Below are 21,082 nucleotides of genomic sequence, written 5' to 3' on the forward strand. Positions count from 1 at the left end.
CACAGCTATTTCCCTCAGATTCTTAACACCTCTCTCAATGGTTGTCCACTTGCCTGGGTGGTATATGACATCATCCCTGAAGGGATACCTGTTCCTCATGCTTAGCAGGAGTCGCTTCCAGAGAGTGAGGGGATGTGCGTCTGTTGCAAGTCATCTGTCAATACCCACTTCTCTAGCCCTTGGTCGCAGCTGCTTGGCTTCTCTACCATCTAACTCAAAACCATCGGCTCCATTATCCCAGCAGCAGAGCAGCCAAATAACAAGCTGCTCGCCTTCATGACGGCTGTAATGTCTATGTATATCTCGCAGCTCACTCAGGGATAGGGATCAAGTGGTTACCTCTGGCTCATCCCCCCTGTGATGTCCCTGGTAGGCCATCACAACCTGCTCTTTTTGAGATTTTCGTCTTCTGTACAGGGGCAACTGATACTGGCACTGGTTGAATCCCTAGGTTAGCTGTGCCACCCATCGCTGGGGACTGAATAGCTGCAGCCCTTGTTGCCAAAGGCTGGGTAATTGCAGCGAGTATCACCTGGAGTTGAGTAATCTCAGTACCTAGTGCAGAAATTTGATTAGTCTCTGGGGTAGCCGCGGTGCCTGCCATAGGGGCTGGCAGGGTCTGGGTATCTGCAATGCCAATCATGTGGTCCGGGGCAGCTATGGTGCCTGGTGTAGGGGCTGGGGCAGCTGCAGGGCCCTTTACAGTGGTTGTGGCAGCTGTGCTGTATCCACCCCTATACTGATGGTTTATTCTAAGCAAGACTAAGAGCTAAAGGACATTCAAAAGGCCTGACAATATGAGCATGGTGGTGGAAGCATCCCAAGGGTATTCAACATTCTCAAAAACTGTTGAAATTAGCCTCCAGAGATAAGGAAAGCACCAAAAAGATGTCTTCCCCTCAGCCTGATCGCACGTAAAGAAACAAAAGGTATAATTAGCAACAAAGTCCACTAGCCGACTCCTGGAGTATTCAAAGGAATCTGCCGCTGCTGTTTTGCTTGGAGCTTTGCCTGCTAGCATTCCATAGAAATCAGAAATCAGCGCAATTATAGAAGAATTTATACCATAAACAAACAACATAGTAAAGCAATATCTGTAACCCCACACCCAGAAGTGATAATCTGCAAAAAAACAGTAACGGACGGTGGTAAAGCCACCCACAGTTCCAAAAGAAACTCTGAAAAGAAATCCCAGAGATTTCTGCCCAAAGACTGTGTTGCCCACACCAACGTAATGCATGCTCGTAACGAATGCAGTCAAATCTGTGAAAACTTCAACCCTCTGAGCCTCTCAGATTAAAAATCTGTGGTTCTCCCGGGTAAGCCCCACATTGGGTGCAAAATTAACTGTCTCTGTTTAGCTCGCATCCAGGGCTAAACAATAACTAGTTGTTCTATCACCCAATGACCCTTCCCCAGCTGAGAAAGGGAATTGGGAAAAGAAAGGAGACTTGTGGGTTGAAATGGAAACAGATTTAATAAAATAAGAAAACCAATATCAATACTAATGCTAATATAAAATACACAGAGTTATACTCAGCCCATATATTGGTCGCGAGCTGCGCACTCCCAGCAATGAATGCTGGATGTCAAACACTGCGAGCACCACAGCTCCAGCAGAAGCGCGATGGTCACAATAACCGGGAGAGCACGCCTCGGGAGCAGAATGACAGGCAAGACCCTCCAGGGATGGTGACCACTGAGAAGAGAGAGTCTGTCCCCAGCAAACTTTCTAATTCATAGCGATCATGACACTTATGGTATAGAATACTTCCGTTGGCCAGCCTGGGTCAGCTTCCCTGGCTTTTGCTCCTTCTAGCTTAAGCACTTGGCTAACTCAAAACTGCTAATGGCCTTGATCACTATGGAAACCCGCATACCATGGCTGGCCGCGAGCTCAACCAAAGTGTCTTATCAACTTTGTTCCTACCATATCGGGTGCTGCAGTCTTCTCAAAAGTGCAGCTTTTCTGAATAGAAAGTTGATTCTATCCCAGCGAAACAAGGACACCAGTCATTAAGACTTAAAAATTTTAGACTGTTATGTTTCTTTTCTAGAAATAACATATTTATAAGCCTTTATTTTCTTATTTGCTTTATGTGGTTTATTTTTATGATCTTCTTTTGCTGAGAGAACTTTAAAATTTTCTTTATAGCAGCAATCTTGGAACATTTGATATCTGCTGATAATTTGCAGTTTTGAACAGTGCCAGAACAGTCTAAATTCCCATTCTTGTTTATAACTTTTCAAGAAATTATTTAATAGGTTGTAGCTTTGGAAAAATCTAATCCTGTCCAAGTTACTTGTTTATATGCTAATCCCTTTCTCTAATACCTATGCTTGTGATCCTATAACCTGGTGTAGATGAAATAATCATAGTTGACTGTCAGCGAGCACTTATATTGCTGTCTTTTTCTTTTTAACGACATTACTGCAGTTCTTGGAGTAATGCCTAGTAGTATGTCACACCGGATGGGGGCAGGACATGCTTTTTCTCTTCAGTTACCCCAATGTGAACTGGGCATACTGGATTCTGTTCTCTGTTGGGATACTGAAGTTTGTCATACAGTAATAAACTTACTGAATCTTTTGTAAGCTGTGTTATCACACTTCAGATGTATATCAGTCCAAATACATAGAATTATGAAAAGAATTAAGCTGTACAATTATTAGTGGTTTTGGGTCTCCATGTATCAATATAAATTATTATTTACTTCTGTAATTTCTAGAATTTTTGCTCAGTAATAGAATAAACTTTTATAGAGATAAAATACCAGACTCTCTCTGCGAACCTTTTAGTATGAAAGTAAAGAGTTTGAGAGATCATGTAATGAACTGCTATTTTTAAATCTTGAAAATACCACAGTATGTGTATACCTTGATGTATCTGAGTTGGTACTGGGAGACTAAATAACAGCAGGAAGCATTAGAGAGACCTAGGAGCTTTTGTAATATTTGCTTCAGATGTCTGATAGCTTTCTTAGGAAGCATACAGAAGAGAGAAGCCCATTTCATTAGCTTTGTGGCAAGCATCTGTTGCAAATAGAGGCTGATATTTCTTGGCTTGTTTTGTAGGAGGACTCCTTTTCAGTGGCTGCTGAATAGTGCCACAATCTCAAAGTATGACTAGGTGGCTTCAGAGCAAGCAATCCAACCAATTTTTTTACATATTTTAAGTAGGTAGATTTGACTTCATAGGAGCTAGAAAATCCAGGCAGGTAATTTACCTCTAGCTTTAGACATCCATCTTTGAAGATCTGTGTCTTCATCACTGAGGGGATGATCCTTCTTGACCAGGGCCTGTGAGGTTCCACTGAAGGTGATGGCTCAGTCTGTGGAGTTAGTGCTTCGATTGTGAATGTTGTCCTGTTAGCAGTGAAATGTTCCCTTTGACAAATGTGTCTTTTGACCTGTCAGTCTTCCAGAGATATGCTCGATTGTCATGGTATTTGAGACCAAATTACTTTATAGGGAGAGAAGACAAGGGATGTATAAAACTGAGCAAATAACAATTACTACTAAACTAGTAGAAGTGTAGGCTCAGTAGCTTTGGGTTTAGAGCCAAATAACAGAAAGGTTTTTCTTCCATGTTTTCACATTCTAAATGGATTTATTACCCTTTTATAGAAAAATGCTGGAAGAAATAGGATATGCTTTAGCTTTTAAAACTACTTTGTAAAGATGCAGTGGCTGTCACCTGATGGTGGTTTCCAGCAGGGGCGCTTGCACTGCAGCCTGGGATCCCCAGAGCAGTGGAGGTTCCGCAGAAACCTGCTGGGTGTTATATTTCTGTTTCATTATACCTGAGCACCACTTATGCTTTTTCTGTAGTTTTGTAACATGTAAATGTATTTATAATTTATAAGTATGTTTCAAAATATATGTGGAAGATATAAGTTTATTTGAGGTAAATTGAAAGGTGTTTCTGATGCAAAATGCTTGTTAGTGATTCATCTAAATGACATAAAGTGGCAGGTTTTTAATGTGAGTGAAAGGCAAACAGTGGGTGTAGAGTACCACTCGCTACGTACTTCTTGTGAACTTCAGTGGGAAGCGTATTGGCCAAATGAAGAGAGTCTACGTTATTCTCAAGGGAAGATGATGAAGAGCTATTGGAGAAGCTGAGGCAGCTAGAAAAAAAGAAATAAGATTTATTGTTTTCCCTTTTGTATTTGTTAGCTATGCTAACAGAAGAACAGAACTTAATTTCACACTTATAACATTTGACTAAAATCCCTGTAACTATTTTGGGAAGCTAGATTCATTAGTCTCTATGAAGTAGTGTGTTCAGTGCTGTCTTTAAGTGGCAGTTGCTGCCATTTAGTATCAGGTTGAGAAAGTTCCTGGTTAAGTTTTTCATTTTAATGAAATGTGCTATACCTGATCTTTTGCTTTGTTAGGATGGACACAAATGGTTAGATGCCAGCAGTAGTGGGTCAGGAAGAGAAGGAATGGGAAACTGGCAGGAGGACAGACCATGCCTTGCCCATCTTGATCTGATTTTTTTACTGATTTTGATATTATTAAAAATACTTAATGGCAAAAGAGAAACTGCGAGCACTACTGGAACTGTTAGTGGCAAGAAGTTATCTAAAACGCTAATAGCTGACATTCTCAATTCAGGGAATGGCTCTCTTGTCCCTGCTCCCCACACTGAGCGCTGCTCCTAGCATGCCTCCAGGTCAGCTGATTAGCCTAGCGTTCTCGGGACCTGTTGAGGGTTGGGTTGCAAGTAGCTGGGTGCCCATATTCTTAATTCTTACTTAAGGTCCCCAAAATGAGCTCTGTACATCCCATCTAAGCTCGCCCCCAGTACTGATTGTCACCATATATGGTATTTGCACTGAGCAGAATATATAATTTCTCCCATATTTGTTCCTTCTAATTCAGTGCTTTTCCATCAAACCCTGGGCTCTTCTCACAACCTGTTGTTGTTATGCATTGATTGTTTTGATAGAGCTGCTGTGTGACTGCTTTTGTTCATGAACGTTTTCTGTGGTCACCCATGGTTTGACTGCTGCTGGTATGCAAGTTACCTTTGCTAACTTACTTCAGTTAAATGTTTAAAAAAAAAATATTCAGCAGCTAGTAACTTTTTACCTCGCTACGATTATGTATTTGTGGATATGGCAGATAGAGCTTTCCTTTTCTTGGTGAATTGACTCTTTCCTATTTTAGAACTTGCCTTTTTCCTGTTTTCCTACTGCTAATAAAATCTGGTCCGGTGTGGCTATTGGATAAAGCTGTTTGCCCAAATAAGATAGCAGAGAAGCAAAGACATCTAACTGTTTCTAAACATTGAGAAGCACAAGAAAATGGATTTGGAGCTCCTATTCAGCTTTCATATACTGTTATTTGCCCTTTGTAAGCAAAATACTTTCAGAGAATTAGTATTAAATTCACTGAACCATTCAGAAGTAAAACTTGTTTATTTCACAATAGTTTGCTTAAATAACATGTGTATTGCATACCTTGTGTTAAAATATTGAATCATTGATCCATAGAGAACCAGTTGTTAATAATATGACTGATCAATTACTGTTTGCAAGTCTTCAAAATTAAGACACAGAAACAAAGGACAAAGTTTTGCCTTCTGTATTGAACAAGATGTTGCATAAGGCCAGGTTGGATGGGGCTTTGAGCAACCTGGTCTAGTGGAAAGGTGTCCCTGCCCGTGGCAGGGGGGTTGGAACTAGATGGTCTTTAAGGTCCCTTCCAACCCAAACCATTCTATGATTCTATGATTAGACAGTTTCCATGCAGTACATTAATTCTAGTGTATTTAGGTTTATAGTTCATGAAGCAAATAATTCAAAGTGAACAATGCAATTATTAATGTGCAGACCACTAAGTTTATTCATTAAAAACCAATAGTCATCACACTATTGAGCTTGCTCAATACTTTAGAATTACAATTTGGATCCATTTCTTCAGAATTTCTCGACTAATAATACGGGAGCTGATGTCTGATGGTTTAAAACTAATAATAAAAAGAATTTAAAAGATTCTTAATGCTGCCTTTTTTTTTTTGTAGGGAGGAAGTTTAAAAGTTAAATTGTATCTGGAAAAAAGCCTTGTATCCTTTTTGCTTGATTCATGAAAAGCTGAAACATTTAAGAGCAAAATCCTTGCTTCCTGATGAAGCAGAAGGGCAGGATGTTGAGAAATGTCAAGCTCCCTGGTCCAAGCTAGCACATTCTCTGAGATTTATTTTTGGCCTGCTCCTTAGCTGTGTTATTGCTGTTCAAATAAAGTACCACATGGCAGTCACTTAAGAACATTGTTACCTTGACTCAGGAATAGCTTTTGCTGTATGAAGATCAGGATCAAAGCAGGATCAAGTCCTCAGTGGAGTACACTCTGGGTTTATTTTTTTTTTATGCTGAGATACAGTGATATGGGGACTGGCAACCCATCTGTTGTCATGTAGGCAAACTTCAACTTGACTAGAATAGATGAGGGGTTTTGCTTTAGATTAAAAAATAAACAAAACCTGTAGGTTTAGGCTACAAAATGAGGATGTCCTGCAGTATGCAGGAAACTTTGTGCATTCACAGGAAAAATATTTTTTCCACAGATCCAACAGTATAAGAATATTTAGTAAGCTATAGTTTTAGCCAAGCTTGAGTTAAAATAGGAAGGTTTTTTGAACACTTCAGAAACTGTGTTCTATAAAAATACACACAATAATTAAATTCTGCAAAAAGATAACTGGCTTACTGAGCAAAAGCTTTCAGACTCAGTTGGTCTTTCCCACCTGCGTGGAGGAAAAGCACGAGAGTTCTTTGTGCAGGCAAGAGTAGATCACTTTAGCTGTCACATGAGAGGAAGATAGTTGCTTCTGTTTTTAAGAGAACAAGTACAGATTGTGAAGCCTCCACTGTCATGTTGCATTGTTCATGAATTCAAGTCCAAGGGCCTCTAAAAGACCTTTTTTTATATATCAGTTGGGAAGTTAATCATGCTTATATGAACAAATGAAATACTGTGTCATTCTTTCACTGCTGGGATAGTATTTTGTCTTGTATACAAAGTATTCATGCAACTGAGATGGTTCATGCCAAGAATAACTAATATATAAACCAGAGTAACTCTATATTTTTAACTTGCACCTATATTATTTTGGAGCTGTACTGTTCTTATGCAGACGAAGATTTTTGTCTTTGAACTGGTTTTTTTTGACTGAGGAAAAAATGTAAAATCAACCCTTTTTAGACAATAGGGGGTTTTTCCCCCTATTTTAAGCTTTTAGGCACGTTCTCCATTTGGACTTTACCTGCTGCTTTAATGTTTTTGTTTTTCGTGAAGAATCGCTAGTTTTTGTCTCTTTCTAGAAAGCAATAGTATGAAATTCATTGTTGGGACAAAAATAACTTGTCACTTGCATTAGTTTTGAAGTTAAGCAAGCATTAATGCTTAACCTCTGAAAAAACATTCATCTTAGGTGGATTGTTTTTCTATTTATAAACATTTAAGTCTTTAATTGCTAGACACAGTTCTGAGTGTCTAAATTTGGTTATTAACAGTAGGTTTAGATGTTGCTTGAAAGAAAATTAATTTTGTTTACAATATCCATCTGCTTATTACATTTCAGCACTGAACAGGAAGAGTTATTTCCTGTCTCAGAATACTTTGTTTCCTTTGTTTCTACAATGAGAGAAAAAAAATAACGACTACTCCTTCTGACCAGTGAAAATTTCTCATTTTTCTAAGTAGGGATTTACGATAAATGAATTTTAGTAATACATTGCTGATTGATAGGCATTGTAATTCTGACATCTTATTGCAGTGAATGTTGTAGGGAATATGTTGTAGGTCATACAGTACATAAATGTAGTTTTAAATGCATAGCTAAATGTTTTAGAAGTTGAAGACTGCATGCATGAAAGCAGTGGATGTAAATATGTAACTGCTTCTTATTGTAACTAAATTATTATATAGCCTTATCTTCCACTTTAAGTTGTGATATTATTTTTGAAACAAAATTTTATTCTGAGAGTTGTCTTAATCAAGCTTGCTTATTTTTAAAGACGACTAACTTCAAGAAGATGGAAGGCGATCATGTACTGCTGCTTAAGAATGTGGTTTAGAAGATAGTTCAACAGAATCAGGAAATCTTCTAGACTGATCATATTTGGTTTTCAGTGTCTGACAGTATTTTTTGCTGGTTTGTAGTTGCCAGCAATCACAGGCAACTACTTTATTGTAGGTCAAAAAAGCACAAGCCCAGATGGATTATGCTTTCATTTTACAGATACGAACTTGCTGTGAGTTTTGCTATAATTATAGCTGACTTGAAGTGCTTTTGAGTCATCAGTCACTCAGAAAGCAATTCTCAAGGACAATAGCCTTACTTTCATTATTTCTGTGTCTAGTTTAAACATACTGTATATTAGTTTACAAGTTCTCTTTTTTTGAGTAAGAGTTTATGTATAGGAAGAGGTACTACATACATAGTTTTGTGCTTGTGCATCTTATGAAGATGGAAACTTTTCACCATTAATTTATATTTATTTTATATATTGTTTTAAAATAGAGATTGCAAGCTTTGAATTGCCAATGCATGCATGAACCATCACAACACTTGTGAAACTTTTGGCGAATGACATGACATACAGGGTAATTTTTGTATTGGTTTAATATTTGCCAAGACATTCCTCTTTATTGGGTGTCCAATGTTACAAGCAATACACACATTTTAAAGTAATACCCCTCAAAACAGGTATGCTGTGAACTGCAGACTAGCAAATTAGTTGTAACTCTTGAAAGGCTTGCTGCAGTCAGTTGGAAGTAATAAGTAATGTTTTAGTAACTGCATTGTAAGGAGAGGGAGAACAGGATGGCACAAAGCTTAAGAATGCTATAGTATTATACCTTAACTAAAATAATTGTATCTATGACTATAATATTTTTTTTTCTTTGCTGTAGTCGTGACATGGAGAATAGAGAAACCCTCAGGGGGTTGCAGAAGATGGATGACCGCCCAGAAGAGCGTATGATCAGGGAGAAACTCAAGGCAACGTGTATGCCAGCCTGGAAGCATGAATGGTTGGAAAGAAGAAGCAGGAGAGGCCCTGTGGTAAGTGGCACAGAAGTAAGGGCAATATCTGTGACAACTATTACAAATAAAAATCCCACAAATTTCTTTCTTTTAGAAACCTCTTTATCATTAACAATTTGCAGACTCTTAATTGTGACCCTCTCGTTCATTTTTTTTTTAAATGAGCTGTTTAACAGGAAATTGTGGCTGACTTTCTGAAGTGTACGCATTTATTAAGCTTTATTTTAAAAAAAAAGCATATTGCTGTGCTGCTGATTGTGTAGTATAAAATACTGCTGTGGCAACACTGCCCTCTAATGTCAACAGCAAAAGTAGCTCTTGTTCATTAGATAAAAACTTGCGTTTTGAGTGTAAAACTGCACTGTAGTGCTTTGTACTCCCTTCATTCTTTAGGATTTCGTGACTTCGCATTTCCTTAGTTCGAAAATGTTAAATTAAAGTTTTCTTTATGTTTAACGTGTGTGGATTTTTTTGCTAGATGAATATAAAAACTGCAAGCTTATTAGAACCAGAAAAATCAAATCTGAAACTCCTTCACATAAGTCTCAACTCTGCTAAAATTTGGATGCCAGAGTATTCCTATTAGCCTTTTTGGGTAATGCTTTTGTATAAATGGCTCAGAAGTAATTTTAAGAAATTTCAGATCAAACTGAAAACTTGTTAAACACAGTTACAATTCTAACACTAGCATATACAATATAATGCTGGTTAGTTAATAGCAATTAGTTAAGTATAAATGTAGTTGCATTGGTCAATGTGACTCCTGTGTAACACTTGATGGGAGTGCTAATTTAAAGCTAAGATCATCTGATGCAGTAAACAAGTGTTTGGGGGCAGCTTTTCTAGAACGGAAATAAGGGTTATGTTGGTAGCTTTCTGTCATAAGAACATTGAAAATACTTAAGTGCACCAAAAAAGCAATACCTCGAATAACACAAAACAGCTCTTAATTGAAAAAATTTTTAAATGCATCTTGGTTACTGCATAGCTTGAAATTCTGGTTCCCTGCTCAGCCCACTTCCCTTGAGGTTTCTGTTTTTTTAATACAACTTTTGATGCTCCAGATTCTCAATTACTACCATTTTACATTTAAACTTTTTCAAGCACTAGCGACTGATAACTGTAACTTGTCCATAGGCACGTGAATTTGCATTCTGACCTTCCAAGAAAGGAAAAAAGCATTACAGTAATCAGTAGGAAGAATAAAAAAACCTGCATTGCTTTTCATACTTTTCCTTTATGCTGTTCATTTTCATAATCAGATAGCAATATATTTTAAAACAGCAACAACAACAAAGGTTTCTGAAAAGTTCAGGTTTGCAAGAAGTATACATTCAATATGGTGACTTCTTAAAGTAAAACAAGCAGTGCTTGGATCAATGCTGTAATCGCAGGTCTTTCCTCTCTTGGGCAGTGCCTAAACTGCTAGGCTACAACCTCCTCATTGTCCTCTTCTCCCTGTAGCCTGCTGAAACTGAAATGCATTTCTGGATAGTGAAACAGCTTCAACTGGATGAGTTAAAAGGATGCTTCAGTTTAAAATAGCCTTTGACCTTGTGGACGCAGTCCAAGTCATCAGGTAGAAAGGCACTGAGGCTGGATGTCTCTTCCTCTTCATACCCTGAGCAGGGAAAGCCCCTTCCATTTTTTTTTTTCCTAAATCAGACACCTCTGCAACTTTCTAGGAGAGGTCTGCTCCGTTAATCTGAAGTGTTACTTGGAGCTTCCCTCTGGCTTTGAGTCTGTTGCCGCTTGTCTGCAGCAAGCTCCGTTCTGTTGCTGGCTGGCCTGAGGCTATCCGCACCCCAGGGCCATTGAGCACTGACACCAATGTGAGGATGCAACAAATGGCGTTTATTTAACTGCGCAACAGCCTTATATAGTCGTCTTGTCCCGTACGAACTCGCACGATAATGACACATCCTGCTCCTTTCGCCACGCCTACCTTCCGTTACAGCCCGAGATTTTCCGGTCGCCGTACCCTAATCTACCTACATTTCCCCCTCCCCATGCTTCAAGTCATGCAAAGTAAAGCGTATCGCTGATTCTGGAGCCTTGCGTCAAAGCGTAAGCGTAGCTGGCGGATACAACATCCCGAGCCCAGGTTCTCCAGTAAGATTCCCCTGCAACTCCTGAGATGCAAAGCAAAAGCAAGCTAATCATAAGTGCATTGTTTAAAGCTTTTGTTTCACTCAGCAACGGCCGCCGTTCCTCATCTTTCTTGGCGCCCCGCCGCTTTACCAGACTCTCTGTACTGTCATGACTCCTCACGTCTGAAGGTCGAGGCTGGTGCTGTTTCGGCTTCCCCCACAGGTACTCCTGCAAAACATAAAGCTCGGACAGCGTACATATTACTTCGGGTTAGGATTTTGTTTTAAATCAGGGCGCAAACAGCGTGTAGGGACCCACTGTATAACATCATCCCGTTTGATGGCGGCATACCCCCTCCCGTGATGTAGCAGCTCCCAACCTGTTTCCCGCTCCGCTGTCCCAGGGAACCGAACCTTGACTGGGGGGCCCACTTCTGGCACCCCTGGACCCCAATGTCGCTCAATTGGGGCACGCTCTTGGTCTCCCCGGGCAAAATGATTTAACGAATAAAGAGCGCGATGTAAAGTGTGAGATTGGTAGTTGACAGGAATTACATCTGGGAATCCTTCCCCCTCCCCAAGAATCTTAATTCTGTGTTTTTGTTTCTTACTTAAACCTGGTTCCCTGTGTCTTGCAGAGCCCGGTCAGAGAATCCCAGCCTTGGTTACCCATAAATCCTGCTCTCTGTTGTTGAGCCACAAAGGTTGTATTGACCATTCGTTGCACAGTTTTCTGCAAACATGCAAACAAACAGGGTAACACAAGTAGGATAATGCCTATTATAAACATTCCCATAAGCAGACTCTATCTACAAAACATGCAGTTTACTTCAGAACATACTGTTATTCTCTGTTATTCTAGCTGAAAGGAAAACTACTGACAGGAAAGCTGATTCTGTTTAAAGGTAACACAGATCAGGCCTTTTAGAGCCTACTCTGAGGCCTACTCTTGCTAAACCGTTGCTAAACCATCCAGTATCAATTTCCCCCTTTGGAAGTAGTTAGATTTATTATCTCACTACTTCCATATACTGTTCTCAATGATTGCCTCAACACAACCCACGCAGATCCCTATGATAATTATAATTACAACTATATAAACTATTCCCTCTAATAATGTGGCTAACCATCCTTTTAGAAACAATCCACCGTACTCCTGCGCCTGTAGAGACAGAAACATAACCTCGACCCATTAGTAACAGTTCCCCTGGTCCCAACCACTCGTTAGTACCTGGTTCCCTATACCACACTTTGCCTTTGTTTTGCACATAGCTTGCTCCCTGTCGAACTGCCTCCCAATGTATTACAATTGGGGGTCGCTCCTTATCTCCTGCTAAAGTTAAATGGTTAAGTACATAAACAGCTTTTGCAAGTCTCTCAGAAGGTTCAGTTTCCTCTCCCCCTTTTTGTTTTTGCAGAAGCTGTTTCAATGTACTATGAGCACGTTCCACAATCGCCTGACCCGTAGGCAAATGAGGAATCCCAGTGACATGTGTAATATCCCATAGTTGACAAAATTGACAAAAAATCTGTGAACAGTATGCTGGTCCATTATCAGTCTTAAGTTGTTGTGGAACCCCAAGACTTGCAAAGCAAGCAAGTAAATGTCATTTGACATGACGACCTGTTTCCCCAGTTTGTGTTGTTGCCCATATTACATGTGAAAACGTATCAACAGATACATGAACATATTTGAGCCTTCCAAATTCTGCAATGTGAGTAACATCCATTTGCCACAGTTACAACGCACTCAATCCTCGAGGATTTACCCCTATTCCAATTCCCATGCCAATTTTCTGACAACTAGGACAAGCACTAACTAATTCACGTGCTTGTGCCATGGTGAGGTGAAATTGTTTCGCTAACATTTTCGCTGATTGATGAAAGAATTGATGGGATAGGTGTATTTGTTCAAATAAATTTGGTGATATTTGCGTATAGGATACAAGTGTGTCTGCTTTATTATTTCCAATGCTCAAATCTTGATCAAATTGATGACTACGAATGTGGGTGACAAAATAAGGTATCTCTCTGAGGTTTATTGCTTGATGCAACTGTAGCAAAATAGTGTAAAGTCACATATTTCTTATTGGTCCATTTTACAAAAACCTGATATATCGCAAAAAATTCAAGTGTCTGCAATGAGTCCTCAGTTTGTCCTGAGAATTTACAATGTTTCTATTGTCCATCCTCTTGCCAGGTAATAACTGCTGAATGTGATCGCTTTCCTGCATCAGTAAAAACAGTTAGTCCAGTCATAGGTATCTCTGATCTGATAGGTTTTTCTTCCCAATCCTCTTTGCAAATAAACTGTAGCTTTTTATCTTTTGGCAAACGTGTTAACAATTGTCCAGTAAAGTCCTGTAAGGCCATTTGAAAAAGAGTTGACTGATTTGTTAACCACTGTAGATATTCCTTTCTGATAGGTAAATAGATAGCATCTGAGTCTAGTCCGGTAATGTCTGTAACCCTTTTATGCACTTTGACAAGCAATTGTGCTATTGCTTCCACTCTGGTACAAATTGTTGTTTTAGGATGAAAAACCAAAGAGTCCACTCGAGCATTGCCTTCTGCAATAAACCCAGGCAAATTAGTATGATTTCTTACATGTAAAACATAAAACAATGCAGTTCGGATTTGAATTTCTTGCCACAGAGCTCGCAGCAATTCAAAAACACACTGATTACATATATGCTCTATAACAGATCTATCCAATTGCTTTATAATGCCAGCTACATATGCTGAATCAGCAATCAAATTAAAGGGAATGGGAAAATTCTGAAATATTTTTAATACAGCTCGTAATTCTACCACCTGAGGTGAACCCTTTTGTTGTATTACCATAGATTCCCACTTGCCATCAGAATACCAGACAAGGCCCGCCTTGCCTCTGTTCCCAGATCCATCCGTAAAAATGGTAGTTCCATCCACAGGAGTGTCTGCGCACCACACTCCTGTGGCAATTGGAAGTTCCGCACTCAATTTTATAACAGGATGGGAGGGCAAGTGGTAAACAACCTGTCCCGAGAAATTCTCCATAGCTGTTTGCAAAGCAAAGCTATTAGCCATACACCACTCAAAATATTGAGCTGCAAAATAGGAACGGTTAGTGATGCAGGGATCTCTGTCCACAAGCTCCCGACATCGCATCCGTCCTTTGATGAATAATCTGTGCCAATAGCTCTGTAACGAATCTGATCATTCTGAATTCCATTGACCACTTATTGCATACGGAATTTGCCTATCAAACAAAGTGATAATTTGTATTTCCTGATTCAAATCAATACGATGTACAAATTTGGAATGTAGCCTGCTTTCTATTTCTGTAATCAGTTGCTGTATCTCTGAAGTAGTGTGTCGTGGCGCTGTTAAAGTTGTGTCCCCTGCTAACAATTGGAATAGAGACTGCAGTTGTGACAACGTAAGCCCCAAGTACGACCGCAGCCATAACTTGAGCCTTATGTTCCACAGTACCCACTTTTGCACATGCCTTTATCATAGCATTCAAATCTGTTTTTCCAGGTAAAGCTTCAATGATCTTTTGACAATCAGCATTAGCATTATCCCTGTTTGCCACAGGTCCAAGGCTTGGCAGCCACGCAGGTTAACCCCGTGTGGAAACACCAGTCCTGCGCTCCCTGCGGTTTGGGCTGCGAGTTAACTGCATAGGCCTGGAACTGGTTGGGAAGATTCATTTGTGTCAGCATACGGTTCCCCCCCCGCGTTCTTTCTCCAGTTTCCCTGTATTCTGCAGCTGGTTGTTATCAGCTGACCTTGAGCATTATACTGAGACCTGCACAGCTTCACAAAATGCCCTAGCTTCCCACAGCAATGACACATCAAAACAGAGTTATCTCTCCCACTCAGCTTCAACTTCTTAAGGCAGTTTTTCTTAAAGTGACCTTCCTGTTCGCATGTATAACAACGATGAACTACCTTAATTGCCGCCGCAAAAGTTTTTGCTAAATGCTCCATCTGAAATGTGGTGGTTCCTACTTTCTCACAAGCATCCATTAGCTCAGTTAAGGTGGCATTACTATTTGCCATCCCTGCAACAACTTTTCTGCAGTCCTCACCTGTGTTGTCTTTCGCTAACCATAGTGGTAATGCTTCTTTTACAATTTTCCAATCTAACAGTTGCCAAATATTTCTTCCCTCAGGACCCGCACCCACAATCACCGGATATGCCCGTGGAATCACAACTCCTTCTAATAACACATCTCGAATGACCCCTTTCCATTTCGCTCCTCCCTCACCTCCCCCCCCTTCCCCTGTATACGCGGGCGGAAGCTGACCCTCTCCCTCACCTCCCACATTACCAGATGGACGCAAACCTCCCCCCCCGCCCTGATCTAAAGGTGGAGTAGGGAGTTGTAAAGGAGGTTGAGGTGGCCCTAGTACTTGTCTCGAACACAGAGGGGGGTTTTTGGGGGAGACATAGTCACGTGCCCCGAGGCGTTGGCTGAACGGTGCTGCTGCAATTCCGTCTTTAATTCTTCCAGTCGTCTACCAAGCTCTGTCATGTCAAGTTCATGTCCATTTCGTGATGGTAACAGTCCTTTAAGTCCTTGTGACTCTGGTACTGCTGACTCTGTAAATGGCGAATCCGGTAAAGGTGGGTATAAAGCATGTTTACCCTCCTTCTTGTCCTCCTGCTCAGCCTCATCCGTAGAAAGATCAATGAGAGGGAGGGGGTTTCGGAGGGGGTTTCTGCCAAGTCTCCTGTTCAGCATCTGAATCAATTAGTTCAAATTGAGTTCGTGTTTTAGGGCGCACTACCGGTTCTGATGGATCTGTATCTATTTTTCTCACTCCCCGCTCCTCAGCTTTTTTCGGAGCCGTCCGTACCCACGGTGATAAAGGAGCTGCCACCGGTACAGCCACCGGGGCCGTGGGAGGTGTTGGTCCCGCAAACAGTGAGGGGGTAGTAGGCGCCTGTGGTCCTAAAGCCATAAAAGCTGTATGTGTGACTTCTCTCTCTGCTTTTATTCCTTTTAACGCTTCACTAACCAGCCTCCATGTAGCAGACGATTTAAAGGCTTCCTTATTACCACTTGACACCGCATTCCAGAGAGAGTCACCAATCTTCTCCCATAAAGGCACTTCAAAGACATCATTAAAGGTTGTAAAATGTCCTTTATCTTTTGCCCAAAACAGTAACTGCTTTAACGCAGCTTCGTCATATTTAATTCCTCTCTCAGAGAGTATATGTTGGAGGAGTTTCACCACTGTCACTTCTGTCTTGGTCAGGGTAGACCCCATGTAAACACGTCCGAGCCGCATCCCATGTCGCCCAGTCCTCCCGCGCAGTCCGTAGCAGCCACAAGATAACTCCCCATGTTTTTAATTCTTTGGCAGAACCCGCTGCCATAGCTCGCTCAGCGAGCTGCATCGAGCACCGCTCCCAGGTATTCGGCTGTAAACAATCAGCCGGTCCTGCCACCGCCCCCCCCTTTAACGAGACGGTCCACACACTGGGCTACGTCTTTCGATTTCACAGAAATCTTAAATTCCCCGCCCAGTAACGAAATCACCTTTATCAAGGTTTCCATGGTTCGCGAACCCACTCCGACCGCCTGCGGTCCGCCAGCCCAGCAATCACGTCGGGGTCACCACTTGTTGCCGCTTGTCTGCAGCAAGCTCTGTTCGGTTGCTGGCTGGCCTGAGGCTATCCGCACCCCAGGGCCATTGAGCACTGACACCAATGTGAGGATGCAACAAATGGCGTTTATTTAACTGCGCAACAGCCTTATATAGTCGTCTTGTCCGGTACGAACTCGCACGATAATGACACATCCTGCTCCTTTCGCCACGCCTACCTTCCGTTACAGCCCGAGATTTTCCGGTCGCCGTACCCTAATCTACCTACAGAGTCAAGCCTCTAAGACATGGAGAAATGTAGAACTAAAACTGACTCTGCCTGCTGTGACTGCTTTTAATTCGATTCCATGGGACCTTGCTCTTCTCATGCATTATGTAGGTCTGAGGGGCAGGCAGCTGAAAGTTGTCTTGAAATATTCCATATCTCAGTGTCAAAATTCAGTGTTTATGCGACAAAGCACTGTATTAGAAGTGTATGTGCTCACTCTTCTTGAGCACACGTGTCTGTTCAGGTAGTGCAGAACTGTGCACAGTGCTCAGATACCAGATGTGGTGTAGCTGGTTTACTTGTATTGCAGGCAGAAAAGCTGGCTGTGGTTCTTATAGGGCACAGCACACCTTAATTTTGCTATATTGCCTCCAGGTTTAAAGTAATTTTACTTTGCAGCAAGCGTTCATATTGTGCTATAGAAATAGCAATCCTAGTATTTATCAACTGATACTTACCATAACAGATAGATTCAAGGTTATAGCTCTTAAATAAGCAGACAATGCCTATAGAAAAAAAAAAATTCTTTTGGCTCCTACTATCCAAATGGGAGAATTGCTGTCCTCTGAGATACCATGAATGACAACTACAGAAGCACTTTGAGAATCAAATCAGTTGCTGCCACAACTCTAACATAAGTGGCAGGAAAAAAGGTTCTTGCTTTTGTGTTGTGTATAGATTAACAAGATAGCCCCTATTAGATGTTAGTATTAGAACCTGGGGAATAGGTAAACTTTGGATGTCTAAATAACGGCTTAATTATTATAATGCTAGCAAACCAAATTTTGATGGATTTGTTTTGCTTTAATGTAAAATGATCAATTCATAATTCTAACACATGGTTTAATTCCTGCAAGGTGGTGAAACCTATCCCTGGGAAAGGAGATGGATTGGAAATGAACAAACTCTCTCTAGAGCCTCGGGCTGAAGGACAAAGCACTGCTGCTTCACCTACACAGAAAGGAAGACGTAGTCCTTCTCCTAGTAGCTCTTCTTCATCATCCTCTAGGACAGTTAAATCTGAAACACCAAGTGTTAGGAGAAAAAGGGGTTCTCCGGTGCCTGTAAGTTGCAAGCTGTGATGTAATTTTTAATTTGGCTATATTCTGCAATCTTTTGCTTAGAGAGGCAATTGGTATCTAATCCTTCCTGGGTAGGCAAGATGCTGATATAAAGGGGTTATGACAGGGTATCACTTGAGTGAGATATGCAGAGCATATCTCACATTACATTTCTCTTATGTGTGGAATTTTGTTCTCTGCTCTTAGGTGTGTGTTTTCTTCTTAATTCAGTCCTGCTTTCAATTTTTATTTATAGGAAATAAATTAAGAAATATAGGTACTCAGTTGTGAAGACATGTATGTTCTCTTAGCTTGATTTGCATGAAGAGGTGCCAGGAGTTTGGGGTTTTTTGTTTTGTTTTGTTTTGTTTTTTCCCCCCTGCAGTTTTGCATGTCAGTTCTCCAGGCAGGTATATTCCCTTGGGGATAGTATTGTTGACTGGATTAAGATTCCTGCAGAAAAGTGTTACTGGTATGCTATTTGTGATCCTCTGTTCAAGAACTGATTGTTATGTATAGATTAGAGAAGATTTCAGTATGTGCATTGTTAGAAGACTAGAATCTCTACCATTACATTTGAGAAGATCTGGAATAGAATGTTTTGAGCAATAGTAACTGGCTTCATTAAAGAAGATCAAGAATATAATGTTTTGAGCAATAGTATGTAGCAGGTTGGTTTGTTATAAAAATACTCATCCACAGTTAAGCTTTAGTTGATTTGCCTACAACTTTACAGTGCAATTAGAGTAAGAATAAGATCTAATTGCTTTTATTGTCCCATTGTTCTCTAAACAAGGTTTCCAAAATCAATTAAAATAGGCACTGCCATTCCTCTGAACTAGGGACAAATATCACAAATTACAGTGCTGTAGCACAGCTTCTTTCCTCTTGACAAAAGAAATTGAAATGTGAACCCCACACACACCCCCAATTTCACCTTTGATCTGTTTTTACTCGATTGTTTTTCTTTTTATCCTTTCTCCTTTTCTTTGGAAACCATTTGGAATTTCTTAAACTTTTATTCTTCATTGACCATATATTCCCTTCTGTAAACTGTAGTCATAGGATTTCTTCATTTATGAAATATATTAGCATTATAACCTTGGCTACAGAAATTTTGGCTACAGCTCTCTTCTGCCCTTGAGTTCAGGGCATGGAACAAAATTAATCATTTTAAATTCATATAGTCTAAGCAGATTATAGTTTCTTCAGGTTTTGGGGACTCTTATTCTACCTAATTTGGGGAAAAAAATATATAGTTAAACTTACTATTGTCCTGGAAATGCTCATGATGGAACTGCTTATGTAGTTTCAGAGTGGACGAATAACACCACCACGACGAGCCCCATCTCCAGATGGCTCCTCTCCATACAGCCCTGAGGAAAGAAATCGTCGTGTCAACAAAGTTATGCGAGCCAGGCTGTACCTGCTTCAGCAGATAGGACCCAACTCTTTCTTAATTGGAGGAGACAGCCCTGATAATAAATACAGAGTGTTTATTGGGCCTCAGGTAGAGAACGTTTTTGTGTTGTCTGTAGCTTTTATTAATTTATAGTTAATCTTGGAAAACTGTACAAAACCAAATTAGATCAAGTTAGTCGCCAACCCTTGCTAATGCTTCTATAAAGTAATGTTTAAAAGATGTAATCTGTGCTCATGTAATATAATGATAAGCTTGTATTTTTTCAAATATGTAGCAAGTATTAGTTTTGTCTAGAGTTTATCTTTAAAAAAACAGACTCTGGGAAGTAATTACTAATGTTCTGTATATTTCTCATTCCTAGAAGTAGCTCCTAATTATATATCTTAAGCATTTTTGGCTATAATTTGGCCACTTCATTTTCCTAGTTTCTCACTCCGAAACACTATATTTCCTCTATTCATGGGATATGTAAATGACAAGCATGTAACACATTTCCTTTAATGGTGTGATAATTTCATTAATACCCATAGTGAGGTTCTTTTCAGAGACTTGCGTAGTACTGCTGTGATGCTGTGTTAGGGAACATTTAGGTTTTTGAGTAAACAGAAGAATCTCATTTAAGTTTGATTGCTGTCATGTTATGGGTATGTGATGATTGTATGCATAAATTCATTCTAGTATGAAGCGTAGCAATAGATTCAGCTGATTTTAAAAAATAAAAAAGGGGGAAAAAAAAGTCAAGAGAAAACTGGTGTTATAATTGTCTACTTTTCCATACATATTCCTGAATAATGTTCTGTAAGGCCACGCAAGAAGATATTTATGTCTATATATGAAATATTTTGCATTAACTACTATTTTTTTAAAGAGGGGGGGACACGACACTAGTATATGTCTCCATGATGCATTTAATGATCTATGTAATTATCAATTCAGTAGAGCCCTAGCATATACTTTTCTTTTCAGACTTGTAGCTGTGGCCGTGGGATGTTTTGTATTCATCTGCTGTTTGTTATGTTGCGAGTCTTCCAGCTTGAACCCTCAGACCCAATGCTCTGGAGAAAGACACTGAAGAACTTTGAGGTAATAGATTTCTAATAGATCTAATGGCAGATCTAAAATACACTCCAGGTAAAAGTCTTTAGGGCATTATCTTAAAAATGCTGAGAACTGCTGCATTTCAAAGCAACAAGAATATATGTCTTTAATTATATCTTTAATTTGGGTTCAAGAGCTATGCAAGTAGAAAAAAAAATATCTGCAAATAAAAGGCATAACTAAAAGAATTAGTACAGAGCTGTAGTTTAGTGAGTGATTCAAATCTTGGATTTTCTACTCAAATCTGTATATCTGTCTCACTAAATAGCTGAAAGGTAAACAGAACAAGGATCTTCAGAAGTAATTGTGTGTATGCTTAAAGCTGTTATTTTTAATAAGCAAATAGGTTTTTGTTGTAAAGTTTCTTGTGATCTATTTATTAGTAAGACTTCTGAAATTCCTGCCGCTGCTACTGCTAATGCATTATTGTGAAGGTGAATAGATCTTTCTTAGCAGTAGTTAAGCTTCAGTAATATTACC

The 21,082-nt window shown here is 39.9% G+C and overlaps 1 protein-coding gene across 1 annotated transcript in view; it reads left to right on the forward strand.

The window, feature by feature from the left end:
- LOC137675731 (mitogen-activated protein kinase kinase kinase 1-like) overlaps positions 1–21,082 on the forward strand; it is a 159,712-nt gene that overhangs the window by 115,564 nt on the left and 23,066 nt on the right. Inside the window, exons 6-9 of the mRNA XM_068421921.1 lie at positions 8,929–9,079; positions 17,878–18,084; positions 19,391–19,591; positions 20,471–20,587. Coding sequence (XP_068278022.1) covers positions 8,929–9,079; positions 17,878–18,084; positions 19,391–19,591; positions 20,471–20,587 — 676 coding nt within the window. The remainder of the gene's footprint in view (positions 1–8,928; positions 9,080–17,877; positions 18,085–19,390; positions 19,592–20,470; positions 20,588–21,082) is intronic.

This window comes from Nyctibius grandis, chromosome W, assembly GCF_013368605.1.
Source record: "Nyctibius grandis isolate bNycGra1 chromosome W, bNycGra1.pri, whole genome shotgun sequence".
Taxonomy (NCBI): domain Eukaryota; kingdom Metazoa; phylum Chordata; class Aves; order Nyctibiiformes; family Nyctibiidae; genus Nyctibius; species Nyctibius grandis.